Source organism: Ambystoma mexicanum, chromosome 8, assembly GCF_040938575.1.
Source record: "Ambystoma mexicanum isolate Mex_15411 chromosome 8, UKY_AmexF1_1, whole genome shotgun sequence".
NCBI classification, from domain to species: Eukaryota; Metazoa; Chordata; class Amphibia; order Caudata; family Ambystomatidae; genus Ambystoma; species Ambystoma mexicanum.
The window spans coordinates 215,661,038-215,678,905 of record NC_090929.1 but is presented as its reverse complement, the minus strand read 5'-3'; the positions used below and the strand labels follow the sequence as shown (position 1 = coordinate 215,678,905).

The following is a 17,868-nucleotide window of genomic DNA, read 5'->3' as shown; positions in this document are numbered from 1 at the left end:
GGATGGCTGCATCTACCAGGACGCAGGAAGAAGGAGGCCTCTCATCTACAGGCTGCCTAGAAACCCCCTCACAACCTCGAAGGTACGGTGAGCTGGGGCTTGCACATCGTGCATTTACTGCACACTGCCCTATGCGAGCAGTGAGGCTCATGGGGCGTACTATTTCTCAGCCTAAATTAGCGCATTGACATCATTTGCAAAGCGCTTTGATTTTAATCTTAATATATTTGCATGCACTGTGTTTTTGGCACAATTCCACATTCAAAGGATATCTACCCGATTTGCATCCACGATGCCTAAAGATGGCCGCCATGGAAGATTGCAGCCATTTGTGCTCCTCGGGGCAGCTCCAAGCCAGCCGATTGGCTGATGGCTCACACTTTACAGCCAAAAGCAAACTGGCAGGCGCAAGCCGGCCCACAACCAAACAACCTCTCCTAAGGTCCCTGTCTGTACTGGTCCGGTCCTCGTAGGGCTCTGGTGGGCCACTCATCAAGACATAATGCTGCTGCCATGAACATCCACAAACACATACTGCTACTCTTCGCGCCCTTCCTGCTCTTCACGTGAGTGATGGCTGAACTTTTCCATTGACTTTCTCCTACCTTAGCCTCTTTACTCTTTCTTTCCTTCCTTTCTCCCTTTGCCATCCTACTTGCAAATTGCATTCAGAGTTATCCATTACATTTGGTTGTTGGCTGTCCTTTTATCTCATTGTTCTGACTCCTGCTTTCAATGCGATCCTCCTTAAAATCGAATCCATGTGGATTGTGCATTTACCTTGCATTGTGTACTGCTTTTTTAAAATCGAATCCAGGTGGATTTTGTTTGCAAACTGCATTAATTTGTGCACTGCTTTTTAAAATCGAACCCAGTTCGATTGTGTTTGCATCCTGCATCCATATGTGCACTGTTTTTTCAAATCTAATCCAGGTAGATTGTTCATTTACCTTGCATTGTGCTCTGCTTTTTTAAATCGAATCCAAGTGGAGGTTTGCATCCTGAATCCATATGTGCACTGCTTTTTAAAAAAAATCGAATCCAGGTAGATTGTGTTTGCAATCTTGGATCCATTTGTGCACTACATTTGTGATTATTTTTATTCCCTGGACCATTACCTATTGCTCTGGATTTGTGCACCCAATCTACTAGGCCACCTTTCAGTACGGCCCATGACTGTGCAGTGCAGCCTGTATTTTTAGTTTTCCTTGTCTTCCATGCTTTCATCTATCCTCTGGCACTGTGATGGCACTCGCCTTCTCTCCTATCTTCTCTAATTGCTACTCCATCACCTACCCCCGCCCCCCTCTCACAAAGTCTGGACTGAAAAAGTTCAAAAACGACATTCTAAGGGCAAACCCGGCCCTTGCCATCGCAGACACCTACATCAGCGCAACTTCCAGAGAGGTCTTCACCAATATACTTTTCTCTGTTCCGTCTCCAGATCTATGGACTCCTCATCTTATCTCTACTATCCCCTTTCACTTCCTCGCCAGTGTCCTCAATTGTGAAGTCTTCTCATCCTCATGCTGCATTGTTAATGTATACCACAAAGGCACTATCCTGGTTCAGAGTCCTCAACCCAACCTCCTCTGACCAAATACCGCCTTCCTTCATTAACCTCCTTTCTTCTCCTGCCTCTCTCCCTACCACTCTCACTCCCCCCACCCCCCCTGACTGGAGTACCATTCCCATGTACCCCACCCTTAGAAAACCTTCCAAGGCAGAGACCTCCTTCACCTGGTTACTCTTAACGCCGGCTCAGCCAACACTCTGCCTGCTTCTTGCAGATTCTGACCTCGACATTCTGGCCTCATCGAGACCTGGTTCACCGCCAGCTCAGTCCCCTCTTGACTCCCTCCTCCCGGATGGCTTCAAGATCATTTCCAAGCCTCGTCCTCACTGTGCTAGTGGTGGGGTCGCCTTAATCTACCCAGAGTGGTTTCCTGCTTACATCTTACCCACCCAGATCTACTCATCCTTTGAGAGCCTGGTATGCAAGTTGGTCATCTCTCCCTCCCCCACTCTGATTACTACCATTTACCAGCCCTGAGGTGCTATCACCTGGTTCCTCTCTGAATGGGCTGATTTCTGCTCCTCCTTACTTTCAACCCTGTCTCATGAACCACTCTCTTCATTGACCTCTACACCTCTCTAATCCCTCTCCATTCTTCCCTCTAGTCCAAACCACTCGGCTGGTCACACTCTGGACTCCATCATCCACTCTGACCTCTCCCTCTCCCCCATTCTCGTCACCCCTCTCTTGGTCAGAACATTCTCTGTTCTCCTCCCACCTGAGTCCCTTCGGCCCTCCTTCCACTCCTTCAAAAGCCCTGCCAACTTCATTCCCAAACATCTGCCCGATAAAACAGGTGCCAGCTACTACCTTTGCTTCTACCTTCATCCCAGCTTGCCCACGTGCCAAACCCATCTCACACCCCCTTGCCTCCCTAGGCAACTCACAACCCACCTACCACCTTCTCCTCCTTTTGCACCAGTCACACCGAAAGAGGTTACCAGAGTTGTTTGCTCCATGAAGGTTTCTTCCAAACAGGTTCGCCCCTGCTCATTCAGGACAACATCGGCTCTCTTGCCCACCACACTCGCCGATTTATGCAACCACTTTTTGCCACTGGATCTTTCCCCTCCTCCCTCAAACACTTCCTTATGTGCCCCCCTCCTGAAGAAACTTTCAGCACATCCTACCTGTTCAGCCAACTACTATCCTATCTCAATCACCCCCTTCCTGGAGAAGCTGCCTTGCCCCAAATCAACTCGTACACAGAACTTGTGGGTGGTCTCCACAACCATCAATCTGCATTCTGAGCATCCAGAGGCATGGAAACTGCTCTTCTGAATGCCTGTGAAGAACTGCTTACTTCACTGGATTCAGACTCCCCAGCTATCCTCATCCTACTGGACCTCTCCTCTGCATTTGATATGGTCAACCACTCCATCCTCATACAAAGGCTCCACGATACCATTGGTATCTCTGAATGGGCAGTGAAGGGGTTGACCTCTTTCCTAATGGACCGCTCTTCGCAAGTAATCCTGGGCACCTTTTCCTCTCCTACTTTCGTCTCCACCTTTGGTGTCCCCCAGGGTTCCACCCTCTCACCTTGGCTCTTTAACATCTACCTTGCTTAGCTGACTCTTCATCTCATGCTTCTCCCCCCATTCCCAGTGTTATGTAGACTACAAACAACTCTTTTTTTCAGACTTCCTGCTGGCACTCTCGCATCTTCCTTCATCCCTGTCTGTCTATCTGCCATCCAGGCCTGGTACACTGCCAACGATCCCTGCCTCAATGCCAGCAAAACTGAGATCCTTCCCATTGGGACCACCTTCTCCCTCCTCCTTCCCTTCTCTCTGGCCTTCCTCCATGGGCTCTCCCCCGGCTCCTCCTTTTGAAGCCAGAAACCTTGGCGTCATCTTCGACTCCCCTTTCTCCTTCCTCATTCACACTCAGGACATTCCCAATAAGTCCCACTTTCAGCTCTTCCTTCTCAAAGGGATTCTGCCTTTTCTCATGTTCTCCCAGAAGCTCAATGTCTCCTGAGGCCTAGCTCTCTTTAGCCTTGACAATTGCTATAGCCTCCTCCTTAATCTACCATCTTCCACTCTGCAACCCCTTCGGCTAATCCAGAATAGAGCAGCAAAACATATCCTTGGCCTGAAGCCCAGAGACTGCAGCTCTCCTGCCCAAAAAAGTATTCACTGGCTCCCGGTTACACCACAGAATGAATTCAAATCCCTCTGTAAAAATGTCGGGGGCCAGGGACCACACTATCTGCAACTTTCTCTTACAAACTACTCTCCTTCTAGACCTCCATGTTCCTCTGGCACCAACTTCTTGCGTGTAAAGCGTCGCTAAACAGAGCGGGAGGTTGTTCATTTTCCTCAGCTGGATCCTACTATGGAACAGCCTACCCTCCCTCTGCGTCTTGAACAGGATTGTCTCAAATTCCGAAAGCACCTCAAGACTTTCCTCTTCGCCTCCTTACCTTCTTCTCTGCTAATCCCTCAATTGCTGTGATTGGCGTCTTGGACCCTTATGCATTCGCTGTGTCTTTGGCCACCCACACCCAATCTCTCCAGCTTCTGCCTTCCTTCAGCACTTGCCTCAGAACACCCTCCGCCCTGGAGACTCGCACTTTCCACCCATGGCGGCTCCAGGCTGTGTAGCACTTGCCTTACCTTGCACTTCATCTGTGACTCACGCACAAGCAAAAGCATCCCAGCACCTAACCCACTTCCCTCTTTCTTGCTGTACTTCCATGTGCTGAATACTCACAAGGCATAGTAGGTTGGTACTTTCCCTCCCCCCCTGTATTTACATTGTGTGCATTATCTCTACTTGTATGTACTTCAATCCCAGGTTTCCCTCCCTGTTGCCCTGAGGACGCTTTGAAACAGAATTGATTTATTTGCTGTGTAAGCTCCCAACAAGCGAACAATAATTAGTCAAAGGGTTGCCTACCATATTGGAATACACAATCAGGAGAACCAAGGCTTTCCCCATTTGAGAAACACAAATTCTCCTTCATCCACTGTTGGCCTTTGAGGAGACATCCACCAATGTTAGCATTAACCAAGAATTTGAGGCTTATGGTCAGTCCCAGTCCATGCCTTCGGACCTCAGACTACACTCCTAACATCTAGATTAAAATCTCACCTGCCATTTTTAACATATTTCCCCAATTAGCTCTTCTAGATAAAAAGGACAGCATCCAATGCATTATTCTGCCAGTGATCAGCTCTTGATCTTTAAAGGGCTCAAGCAAAATATTCCCCATTGAATCAAATGCGGTAGACATCTATCAGTGGTTTAGCCATTATCCTATAATTTGAAGAGCTGCGCCTGTGCCAGGACCATGGTGGATTAAGTGCTTCCACAAGGCGAGTGGCCTGACTGATAGCCAGCAAATGGGAGTTTTCATTCAAGATCTAATTTTGGAATGATTTCACTCTTTGAAAATGTCCCTGTGCAAAGGGTAGGTTAGGGCTAAGGCAACATCTAGTGGTCAGATAAGTGGGCAATTTCCAAGTACCTCTATATTTATTGTAAGTAACAGGACCCAACCACCAATTACTAGATCCACAACAACAAAGAAATCACACAAGCATTTGCCTTCTCAAAGTCTACCATAAGGTCTAAGAAGGAACACAACAAGCACTCCATATGTGCCCAACATCTAAAAGGAAACGGTGTGTTAACATATTCTACCACCGCCCATCAACCGGAAACAATGCTCAAGTTGAAAAATGTTCCAATCATCTACAAAGTCATGCACACACTACCCTCTGCCCCTCTCTGCACTGAGCCTGCACCTCCCTCTTCCAAAGAGAACCAATGGCTTTCACCCGCTCAACCTATTCAAATTATGACCACTTCTCACCAGTCAGGAACTTGGGCACCTACCTAGACCCATGCATTTTGCCCATTTCCCATGCAAACTATTTCCCCGACAGGCTGCCTTCACAGAACGGTGGCCCGTCAGGAAATAATCCACATGTTAAGTTGTGGCAGCAGGAGCTCCAAGGTGTTGGGAGGGACATGGGTGAGGTCAGGATGGGGGGGGGGGGGAATGAATGCAGAGCATGGTCAAGGGGCAAGAGTGGACTCATAGGTGATAAGGTAGCAGAGGCTAGTGGTTGACCTGGAGTTGCAAGATGTACTTTGTGCATAACGATGGAAAGAATGGGGTTTGTAGGGTGTGTCCTCTACATAAGAGGTGGGAGTGGGCAGCTACAATGTTGTCTTTCCACAGCGGGAAGGCTGGGACCAGAAAGGCCACTTTCGGCAAATCCAACCTGCTGGGACACACTATGGAACAACCTATGACAGCTACTTGACTACTCAGCACAGTAAATTGGCACATCCCAGCGCCAAGCCTCCTTCAAAGTCAATCCGTCTAGTGCGCGGATTCATGTTGGACGTTATCGAAATAATAGCAGACAACTATGATGGAGGTGATTTCAGCAAATTAAAAACATACCAAGTCCAAGTAACTGATCAAATTTAACCCACTGAAATGTATACACTCAGATAAAAGGTTTTAAGAAGCTATTCTAATAGCTTTCATAAAAAAGAAAATATGCTATAGACTGGGGTTCAGGAATGGTATATATGGGTCACAGGACGTTTGTTCATTTGTGGTGGTAAAGGTGAAATGCAATATTATATACTTGTGTAGCAGTCTTCATTTATCAAGAGAGCACTGCCATATGCATTTTGTAGGAGAAGGTGCTCTGAATTACAGGGCATATTTTTGTGGTGTGGGTCTTCGTGCGAGCCTCAGAAATGCAGAAATGCGCAAGGCACATGATGGAAAAAGCAGAGTTCAGAAATGCAGAGCACATGCTTAAAGTGCATATTACTTCAGGATATTTCAATTGACTGATTTGCACTAAAAACTAATTATAACATAAGTAATCCAACCCCAGTAACATGTCCCCTTACTAACATGAACATTAGTCTATGTGGAAATAACCTGGAAAGTTTTGGAAAATGCATGATGGTTTGTAAAATGGCGTTTTGTGCAGACTGAGTTTGATGCAGTAAGAAACAAATATGAAGTGCCGCTCTGCTGAGGCAAAGCATTGTGGAATCAAGAAGCAGCGAAAGAAGTGTAACATGTATTGTTCAGAAACACAGTGGTACAATTAGGAAAAACACAGCAGATCGGGTTATGCGGGATGATCTGTATGGGGTGGTATGTGTGGCAGGAAGAAGTCATAAAAAGGGTTGAGAGGGATTAGCTGGGTCATTAATATGATAGTGTGGGGAGAGAACTTCGGCTGGAGACGAGTGCTGACAGGGAGCTGGCAGGCTGAGTCCAGTGCTGGGGACTGTTTGATATTGGAGCAATCCCTTATCTAAGCGACAGGAAATGAGGCGGAGGAAGATTTCCATGCTGAGCCAGAAAATATCACTAGCATATCTGGGTAAATATATAAGTTTAAGTGAGGGATTGTTCGATTGTTTGTGAGACAGTTAGCCAGGGAGATTGGTCATTTCATTTTCAGTGCTGTCTAATGTGCAATTTCTCATTACGTGACTGCTATTGCCGTTTGTTCCCCTTTTCTTAAAGTGACTTTCTTTTGCCAAGTTAATTTCTTGTGCCAAGGCATTTGAAGAGGCTTGGCACAAAAAAGGTAATGAGTATTCATTGTGTAAACAGAACGTGAGCCAAACTGTCATTTTATGTAACTTGCATTTTTACTTTGCGATAAAAACCACATCACATATTACTGCATTTAGTCTTATTTGATGTGCGGAAAAAGACAAAAGTGTAATGAGAGATAGCGGTATATAAAGTAGCTATTTAGCTAGAGAGTCTGCATGAACATGCAGTGTTTCAAGTGCATGTTTTAGAAGTGTTGATACTCAGCCACAATGCCATATTGCAGGGTTGTACATAAAATACTGTGACTAGGGGCTATACGTTGTCTACCCAGAGTGTTTCAAGTCCAGTATTTTGTTATTGTAAGTGACCCCGGTAAAAACAGTTGGACAATTTTCTGAAGTCAGTCTTACCATTGTAACATACCCCAACAAGTTACTGCAATATATTATCGCTAGAAGCTACCACTAAGTACCACCATAATAAAAATACCCCAAAGTAGTAAACATAATCCCAAAATATATCCCACATATTTGGTGCTTTGGCCATAGGGAAACTTTAAAACAGTTACTTTGCGTGGAATTGCATTATAGGAATAGCCATACTGTGCACTTATTAATTGAATTAGTGCTGTGAATTGGTGCAGTACTGTGTGTTTATGTGACTCGCACAATAGTGTCACCATGTCCCAAATAAAGGCTGAGGTTCCTGAATCGGCAAACTATCTTGAGGCAAATATTTTTGCACATGCAGTTTGGTCTTCAGAAAATGTGACAATATGGAAGGACGGGTTAACAACAGAGGTAGGAAAAGAGGCACTTGAAAACATTTTTGATGAATGGAGCATTGTGCAGATACGCCTCATAAGATTCTTCTGAGCAGCAGACCGCAAGGAAGAGAACAACTGCATTATAGGATTGTGAGCAAAGTTGTGGTTTTTGTTGCATGGATCCCTAAAAATGCAGGGACATTACACTGACTTGATTAGTAAGCTACAGTGTAGCTTGGACAATGCATGTGATCAGGTGCAGGAGCTAAAAGCAGAACTAGAACAGAGGGAGTAAAACACAGAATTGCAATCTAAATGCAGAAATATGGCTACTCAATTGGCTCAGAAAGATAAACAATGTAATGAGTGAGCAGGAATGAAACCACTTAAAAGCACTTAAATGAAATGAGACAGTGCAAGAACTTAAAACAGCAAATACTTAGTCTAATATCTCAGGTAAGGTGACAAGGCGCTACATTTGAAATCCATCACAGCTCTGTCCAAGGAAACAATGTACCAACAGCAGTTCCTATGGCCAGACCAGGTTATAGCCCAGTGGTGGGGTATGAATCATCAGCCAATAGTTACAATCATTCCTGCCCACAAGAGTACAGAAATGTCTGACAAAATGAGACACCAGAATACACCATGTAGTCCTATCAAAATCATGAAGTCTAACAAGACTTTGATTAAACCATTTAAAAAAGGGAGGCGATTGTTGCATGGAAGACCATTTAGAAACAGTTCACAATATATTTTTTTAAAGCCCTCCAGATACCTACCGAACAATCTAGACAGTACTTCCCCCTGACTCTAGACTTAGCAGCTGCTAGTGTCATTCGGGGTCTCAATGAACAGGAAGATCTGTCATGGGCGGACTTTAAGAAGGAGGAAAGACATCAGTTATCAGCATCCGCCTATCCAGGATGAAGAAAAGGCAGCTTACACTATGCGTGCAAAGCCTGCTATGTCTCCTTGACAGTACCTTCAAAATTTGAAAAGAGCATTTTCACACTTTGATGTAGCCTTCGCGATCTCAATGTCACCTGGCCTAGTAGGATCGCTGACTTGTGTATAGGCACATTATAAATGCCATATCATATCATATAACCTTAACATTGTAGAATGTAAGACTGCATACTTTTATGGACTCCAAAAAGAAATTGTATCCCAGTTAATTTGTTAATTTGACAGGGAAAAACCACTAGAATGGATAATAGAACAGGGGACCAAACTATATGAAGTGATATTTGATCAGAGTGGAAGGGACTAAGGATAAGGAGACAAAACCAAGATCTCAAGAACCTGCGTCAGCGAATATTTTGGTAAAATCTGTAAAGATGCTGCTTGAATCAGCCCAGAATCAGGCAAGAAGCAGCATGACACCTAATCAAAGGAGCATACCTCCACAGAGGACACCACCTCAAACTCCTATGTTCCAATCAGTTGATCCCAGCAATAGGGAGTCTTACATTAGCCCTAGATATCTGGGTAGTCCCCCCCCACCCCCTGGTGGAATTTCACCCCGATATGTCAGGTTGAAATAACAATGAAAATCAAATGTACAATGGCCTGTACCAGACTCTAGGGACACAGTATATTTGACCCTAATACAATGGTGTATGGCCACCAAGAAAGACCAAGATATGTGGATAGGTTCATTGAAAAAGGAAATCACCATAGGGTACAATTCCCAACAAACGAAAAACAAGATATGAATTATGTCCCCTGATAATATAACCAATCGCCACCACCAGTCAACCCTAGTCAAAGGATGGTCACTCTGTGTTCTCCACCTCCTGTGTCACATGAGTTCAGAGGTAACACAAATAGGAACCAATCGCCTGAGAGGTACCAAAATAGGCCTAATCAGAGTGAATGTAACCATTACCGGCACAGGCCACAAAGAGAGGAATCCAGAGACAGAGAAGTTTCAATGCTTAGAGGCCCAAGTCAAAATGTTATCTGAACAGATAGGAAAGTTATGTACAGTTCAAAAACAGCCAAGCGAAGGTGCAGAATGTCATAGGAGGGATCTTGTGCATTCTGACAGTGACTATTTAATAACCGCTGCACCGATGAACACAGATGCCCATGAAGCACCTTTGAATAACAGTTCTGAATTGCCTACTGATTTAAAAATAAGAAAACGAAACAAATTAAAGTGAAACAGGGAATTTCAACACACACAAAAAGGGAGTATGGTTCAATTTAGAGCTGAACCAAACTATTGATATGTATGAAAACACTCCAAACGGGTTCTGAGACCAGGAGAATAGACAAAGAAATTCAAAATGCAGTGGGCAAACAGGAGGGAAAAATGTTATTTCATATGCCCATTTGCCTGGCAAAGAGTAAAAAAGAGCTAAGAAAAGTAAGTCCTTAAATCAGCAAAAATTCACACTTTATGGGCGCTGGAGGAGGTTGAAGACAGGTACTATGGTCCATTCATGATTGAAGAAAAATGTAATGCATTTGTGATAATTGATACGGGTGCCCAAGCAACGATCATGTCAAAAGAACTATTTAAGAGTATCAATCAAGAGAGATACCCAAAAAATCACGTAAAGGTGAGACGAAATGAAGGCCCTGTGCACAATTTCAATGGGAAGAAATACCCATCAAAGGTGTCACAGAGGTTGACAAAGATAGGGAAGCATCGGATGAGACGGGAAGTGATTATCACATCCATCGATGAAATACGCTTTCTAATAGGGACACATTGCCTGAAGAGGTTGTCGCCCCTCATTGATGGGTTAAATGGAGTATTGTGGTCCAAAGCTAAAAAAACATTCAGGCCTAAGAAAATTATGACACAAAACAGTGTAAAATAATGCCACACCGTTGCTGAATCAGAAAGTGCAGTGGAAGTATATCTTCAGAATGGCTGTGTGGCCAGTGTCACTGTCGTTCTCATGTGTCAGGGTGAAATGCAGGGAGAAAAAGAGGAACAGTCTTTCCAGATGTATTTGGACCCCAAGAAAAAATGTCAAACAAATAGATGAGCACATTGCGTTGTTATCTTAATGAATAAAAGTACAAACCAAAAGTCACTCCAGAGGTAAATAAAGAAAAGCACATTTCAACCCTTTCAGTAATACACACGGGAGATGGGCAGCCATGGATTCCTATCCATGTGAATGGGCATCCTGAAATGATAGAAGCCACTTTAGCACTTGAACATGAAAGAAGCTTCATTAATGAAAGGGTACCCCAGCAAATAATTGACAGGGAGGAGATCCCAAAGTTCAGAATAAAGAATCAACACATTTTTGGCCTGGATTATCCCGAATTGGGGCAAAGATTTGTAGGGAGATGCATGCTGAAGATTACAATTGGCCCCAAGAGTATTCATCACAATGTGTGAATTGTGAGCGGGACACAAAACCGATGTAATTTGGGAATGACATGCATAGAATGCGTATGGTATTAGATTTTCTAAATCAAAAGGTTCGGTCCAGGTTGGGTGGGGTCACACCTGAATTTGAAGACAAAAAACAAGCTTAGAAACGCGCACAGACGGCACCATATGCAGTTGAACTGCAGGTGAAAAAGGATATTACCATTCCTGCATTCAACAGACAAGTTACAATAGCACTGAAGAACAGAAAGGGCCAAAAGAAAAAAGCCTCTGATGCATGTGTATGCCTAAATGAATACAGGAGGCAGCACGGATTAGAATGAGAGTCTACACAATAAAGGTGCCAAGACATCCATTTGGAAGAGAATTCAGCAATAGGAATGGCAATACAGAAGTTTTACTACACTGCAGATTTCCGTAATGCAGTGATTAGGAAAGTCCCCGAAAGCTATATGACTGCACAGGCTGAGTTGCCAGAAACCTTGGATTCTAAGCCTAAAGGAATCTTTAAAGTTCAGTCTGTGTATCCTTATGAGTCGAGTGTGCTGTCATCAGGATGCTTGCATTTTATTAGAATTAGGTGAATCTAAAAGAGAAAAGCAGCATATTGAAATATTTTGTGATTATGTTTATTACTTTGTGGTATTTTTACTATGGTGGTACTTAGTGATTTCATTTGTATTGTGCATATCCCCAAGGGACTAAGCGGCAAGCCGCATCTAGGCACAGATCTTATCTGAATTAGATGAACCGTCATCATTAAGATGGCATTATTCAAACAAATCTCTCTTTACCTGCTTTCTAAAAGTTGTCAAAGATTCTAGCTTCCTTAGCTGATATGGAAGACCATTCCACGCACAAGCACCAGCTACCGAAACCCTTCTGCCCCCCCAAAATATATCCCACAAAGTGCATCGTCTTACAATCAGTGGGAGTTGATAACCATGCCCTAGCAATGGATTGTCTCCATACTTACCAATCACTGCATGCATGACGACCCACCACATTTCTTGCCCAAATTAACTGTGCCAACGTTACATTCTTAGAGGGGTTGCCTATTGCTCAATGAGCCATTTAAAATCAGCTATTGAAATTTGATAAGCTGTTATTCAATTACATTTTTGAACACGCAATTTGTAGTATGAACCAGGGGGCAGTAATCCTTTTGCACGGTTACCCCCAGGCAAATGTTGTCTTACTCACTTTTCAATGGTGAAGCACACCAGACGCTTCCGGAGCCCTTCAGCCTTCTGTCTCTCCAGCACGTCTCTGCCTTGAAAGTTGGTGCTGGACTCGAGTTTGCATGTGAAGCCCAGTCCGGCTTCCAGTGGGGTGTCATCGGAACGCAGGTCTGCATGCCAGTGCTTATAGCCTGTGGAGGAAACCAGTCTGTGCGTTAACAGTACTGACACCATCTAAAAAATTAATGCCATTGATGCAAGCAAGAAATTGGAAAGATTTTAAAATACGAAAAATTTTAAAACTGTCACTAATACTTATTTTGCAGTTGGGGCATTATAAATTGGATGGCGAGTGAAAAAATGTTGTTTAAAAAAGAGGGTGTGAGGAAAAGGGGAGAGGGCGCAAGGAAAAAGAAAGGGCGCGGGAAAAAGGAAAGAGGGCGCGGGGAAAAGGAAAGAGGGCACGGGGAAAAGGAAAGAGGGCGCGGGGAAAAGGAAAGAGGGCACGGGGAAAAGGAAAGAGGGCGCGGGGAAAAGGAAAGAGGGCGCGGGGGAAAAGGAAAGAGGGCGCGGGGGAAAAGGAAAGAGGGCGCGGGGGAAAAGGAAAGAGGGCGCGGGGAGACTATGCAAGATGGATAGATAAGAGTAAGGTAGTACCTTGAAACACTTGTGTATAGGCGCGTTACAAAAGCCATGTCATAAGTGGTGTGAGGTGCACCTTGTGCTGTAGGCAAAAGGGGTGGCTTGCCAGGGAGCGTCACTGAATAACATTTTACTTGTTTGTTATGGGCATTTTTCTTTATTTCATACTTTACATTTGCTTCAATAATCTTAGCAGTTTTATATTTTTGTGTAATTTTAAGAGGATATTGGTATATGGGCACTTTCTTTAAAGTTATTTTACGATTAAATTTTAACTTAAAATGGAATGACGTTTAGAGTGTTTTTAATTGAATACTGTACAATCTTCTTAAGCGATTACTGAAAAATCTTTTTAATGCATCGGTCTTATGTATTTGCAAAAGTTAATTTATGAACTAAAATAAAGTATGTATTTAAGTTATTTTAACATGGGGCCCAATATCCCTGCAGATGAGATTGCACGATGTTGCATTGACACAAGCACTAAAGTGGCTGCGAAAGCTGGGGAATGTCTTGCTTTAAGTTTGCAATCCCCATGTGGCTGCAGCCTGGCAATAAGTGACATACTTTAAATATTGCCCAAACATATTCCACAATATGATGCAGCGACATTTCCAACTGGGTCCTTCCGGCATGGTAAAGGAGCACAGCATTACAGTTGCGACACCCTCATTAAAAAAGTTTGCGTCACATTTAGAATCCGAATACCCGAAAGAAGCACATGGTGTGGCTGCACGCCATCACCATTTATTTATTTATTTGGATGTATAAAGCGCACTGGCAGCCCAGGGGCACTGTGGTGCTGTTACAGGAAATTGACTTAGTTACACGTTACAGGTATCATCAACATTGCTGCTGGTTATATGAGGCGTAGCAATGTTGGGAGAAGGAACAGCGGTAGGCAGGATTACAGCATGACTGTTACTAGGAAGGTACATCCAGAACAAGTTCAGTGCCTGGCGTGCGAATTGGAAGTACATTGTGGGAGTGCATGGGAGTACCATCGCTCTGCTCCTCAGATTCCAGCTCTGCCCAAGGTGGGAGGCACTGGATACTGTCCAACTGAACAGAGCCATTACGCTGCCTGAAGAGAACCAACTTTGAGACATGGGGTTTTGCAGTGTTCCTGCGATTTCTATTAAATGTTTTGGTGGGATGCTGGCCCTGCTGTGCAGTCCTTAACATTAATGTTCTGGTAATATCCAACACAAAAGAAAAAGAATGAGACCAACAATGAATGTCAGGATAATAATCCCCAGGTAAATGCCTCTCCAGTCGATGCAGGTGGCCATGCCCCGCACCATCTGCCTCTGGCATTAAAGTTCCAGCCCTCAAAGTCCATTGGAGGTTCTGTCGCCTGGGCACTTTTGGTGCTCTGGCCGGACAGGGTTCCTAAACACTTTGGGTCTTCGGAGATCCCAGTAGTGTGCGCCATCTACCACTTCTCTCGTGATGCAGTCTAAGGGATTGCTGAACAGTCTTCTATTCGTTTCTAGGTGCTGTCTTTCAGGGGTCCTGTACCCCTGGACTAATGCAGTTACCAGTCCCAAGGGTATAACTCAGTGGTTAGAGAGGAGAATTCAAGAGTACTCCAAGCAGGGCACTGAACCCTACTCTCCACCTCTCTAAATTCTGTACTCTCCTGGACCCGGTCGCGCTCTTTCACCGACTGTCTTTGCCTGCCTAGGGCAAACCTTGACTGCCAGGACATGGTCTTCCTTGTTCCCTCCATCTCAGACACTCTACTATGCTTCCTCCTCATTTCGACTCTACCACTCCTCTCATATGTTCTCATAGTTTCTGTAATGCTCCCAGACTCTGATATTTATCCCAGTCATCTAGATTTTGGGTGTTCGCACATCTTCTGTAAAGCCATTTCTTCTCATCACTTCCATGCTCCAGCCCTTTGCTCTGGAGCTCCCAACCTGGATTGCCAGCATCTTCTGTTCACTCTTATGATGTTACCAGCCTCTTTATTGCCACCACATCTTCATCTACAATCCTGAAGTCAACTCTTTTCTCACCCCTCCTGCTCTAAACCAGATCTCTCCTCCACCTCCTACTCTTCTCTGCCACCAACTTCACCTCCTTGTCTTCAACCGCCTTCCAGCCTTCATCAAATGTGAGCCTGCGGCTCCTATCACCCACGCTGCCAGACGAACAAGTTACTCTTACCTGGTAACGTTCTTTCGATGGGATGGTCTGACGACGTATTCCAAATCTATGACAGGTAAGCAGCACAGCTGTGGTGATTACCTGTCAGATATGGAATACGTCTGAGGACCCAATCCCCTCGAATGGCATGTTTGGCTTCTCTACCTGCATCCCTCCACAGTGGGGGGGACCTTCATGGAGGGTCTGCATCTCTGGGATAAAGTTCGGTAAGGGCTGAGATTGATTAGATTCTGGGAAATTGCCTGTGGTTGATGTGGGTGTCTGGGGTTGGATCAAACTTCTCTCATATACAGACACCATCTTAGATTATAGTTGCATCTGTCAAAGCCTCCTATGTGTTGCCTGTACTTGATTACCGGCTGTGGTGCTACCTGTACGAGTTGGGTTGTGGACAAATACTGGTTATAGTTTTTATATTGTGTGGTTTGTTTTTAGAAGTGGGGTACTTTCCTTCTACAGTGTTGGCATTTGTTTCATGGTACCGTGGGAGCTGCAAAGCAAGTTCCAGAGCCCATGTCTGTGTGTTCAGAATGTTGTGGTCAAAACCACTTTGCTCCTCAAGCAGTTTGCTACGGATTCCGTGAAACCCAAAGCATGGTCCAGCTGAGCCGGCACTGAACCCTTTACTTTCCTCAACCCACTCATAACCGACCTCGTTAAAGGAAAAGCCACTTGCTTGGATGTTGGGACTTTGGGTCTGGCTAGTATGGGGCTTCAAGCTTTTACCCCTGTGGAAGGTGCACATACTCTTTCTCCTCCAATCCTTTGACACTGATATGTTGGGAGAGAATCGAGATCCCCGCGTCAGGCCAGCGATGATGTAATGTGGCTGTCCCCAGGTACGTGTTCAAATACAGGGCAAAGTGGGTATCCTGCCCATACCATACAAGATATAGAAGTGGTAAAGCACACTGTGATGTGTCTATAATGTTGTGCAATTCAACAATTTAGAGCTGTAGAGAAGTGTGAGGAGGTTGCAAGGGAGAAATAGCTGACTCTGGTATCGAAAGTCAGTAACTGATATGTCAAAGTGTTCATATATCATGGACACTCCCATCCCTTGCACACCTATGAATGCTGAAAAAAATTGTCAAATTTAAACCAATTTGTTCTGTCCATAACTCATTTTTTATGTGTTGAGTAATTAGTGCCACAACTTCTAGAGAGATTTGAATTACCTTAGTTGGTAATTTATTCAATACATAAAGAACTGCTGTCTATTTCATGAATAAATACTTGATTAGATTCAGTATTCCACACAAAAGCAATGTTTAAAGTATACATTCATTTCAAAAGAAAACCAATACAAATAGTAATCAATAGTAAGAAAGTAAAGCTCTATGCGTTTTGAGAGATATCCCTCTTCTTGAGGAGCAAAAAGAATTTTGATGATAAATATTTTCATGGTCAAACAATGTTCAAATGGTCGGTAATTCCTCAATATTCGAGTGTCTATTTAGATCATTATAAATTGATGGGAACTTCATCTAGCGATGCACCAATTGGGTTACTTGTGCAATTTCTCAGATTTCAAAATACACCTGTAGTATGTACATGTACATCAACTACAAATATAACATGGACCATGTATGTGTGTGTGCTAAATTTATATTTGCATCATTAGGAAGATGGATTACTTACTCTGCATATGGAAACGTCTATGAAGTGGTGAGAATATCTTATACTATTGTATTAAAAGATTTTCCTTTACAATTATTTCTAAATATTAAAACAGTGCCTCACTATGGCCTTATATATACATGTATGTGTGTTTAGTTACTGGACTGCTCTTTAAAAAGGTTGAGTTAACCTATATAAAAATCTGGAATTCTCTTTGTGAGTATACAGAAATCGTTTACCGATAAGTATAGAAACATTACCAATTAATTTATTGACTAAAGAGAATTATATATCCCCTAGATTAAAACATTTGAGGCATCTTCCCGAAGAAGAGTATTCCCTCAAAACGTGCAGAGGCATTTTAATGACTCAGATGCAAAGGAAGAAAGATGATCAGAGCATGTCGTATCCATTCTGAATTTTCAAATGTTCCAAGTGGTTTATGAAAAATTAAATGGCTACGTAAATTGGTAACTTGAAAAATGTTGACAAACAATTGTCATGTGGTTGTATTAAGTGTATATCTTGGATTTAAACAATGGTGTAAAAAAAAAGTAAAGTACTCTATTACAAACCATTTCATTTTTGCGGACAAATATTAAAAAGATGTTTTTAGTAGTCCTTGAGAGTTAGGCACATTTACGGAGTACACGGGTGAAGACCATGGAAGGTTTTCCAAGGAAATTTGTTTTTGCACAGTATGTCTAAACAACTGGGTACCTACCGGTGGCTGTTTGCTTACCTGTACACCTTATTAAAACTTTGAAATACACTTGAAGATCTAAAAGAGCTCACTTTAAAATTGTTCTTACGGTTGTAGGGCTCTCACACATTGGAAGATGTTTACTCTCTCTCAGTTCCTCCCACATTTGCTATTGGCCTAGGTCTGCTTATCAATGGGTTTCCAAATCTAAAATGTTTTTTGCATATGAAATATATGCATGCTAAGGATAAGAAATGCATGCACCCCCTTTAAAATAAATAACCCTTCAT

General features: G+C 43.5%; 1 protein-coding gene across 5 annotated transcripts in view; it reads right to left on the bottom strand.

Moving 5' to 3' along the window:
• The window catches only part of SARDH (sarcosine dehydrogenase), a 1,294,294-nt gene that overhangs the window by 377,878 nt on the left and 898,548 nt on the right, over positions 1–17,868 (bottom strand). For all 5 annotated transcript variants that reach the window (XM_069609627.1, XM_069609628.1, XM_069609625.1 and 2 more), the window contains exon 19: positions 12,461–12,629. In XM_069609627.1, coding sequence (XP_069465728.1) covers positions 12,461–12,629 — 169 coding nt within the window. The remainder of the gene's footprint in view (positions 1–12,460; positions 12,630–17,868) is intronic.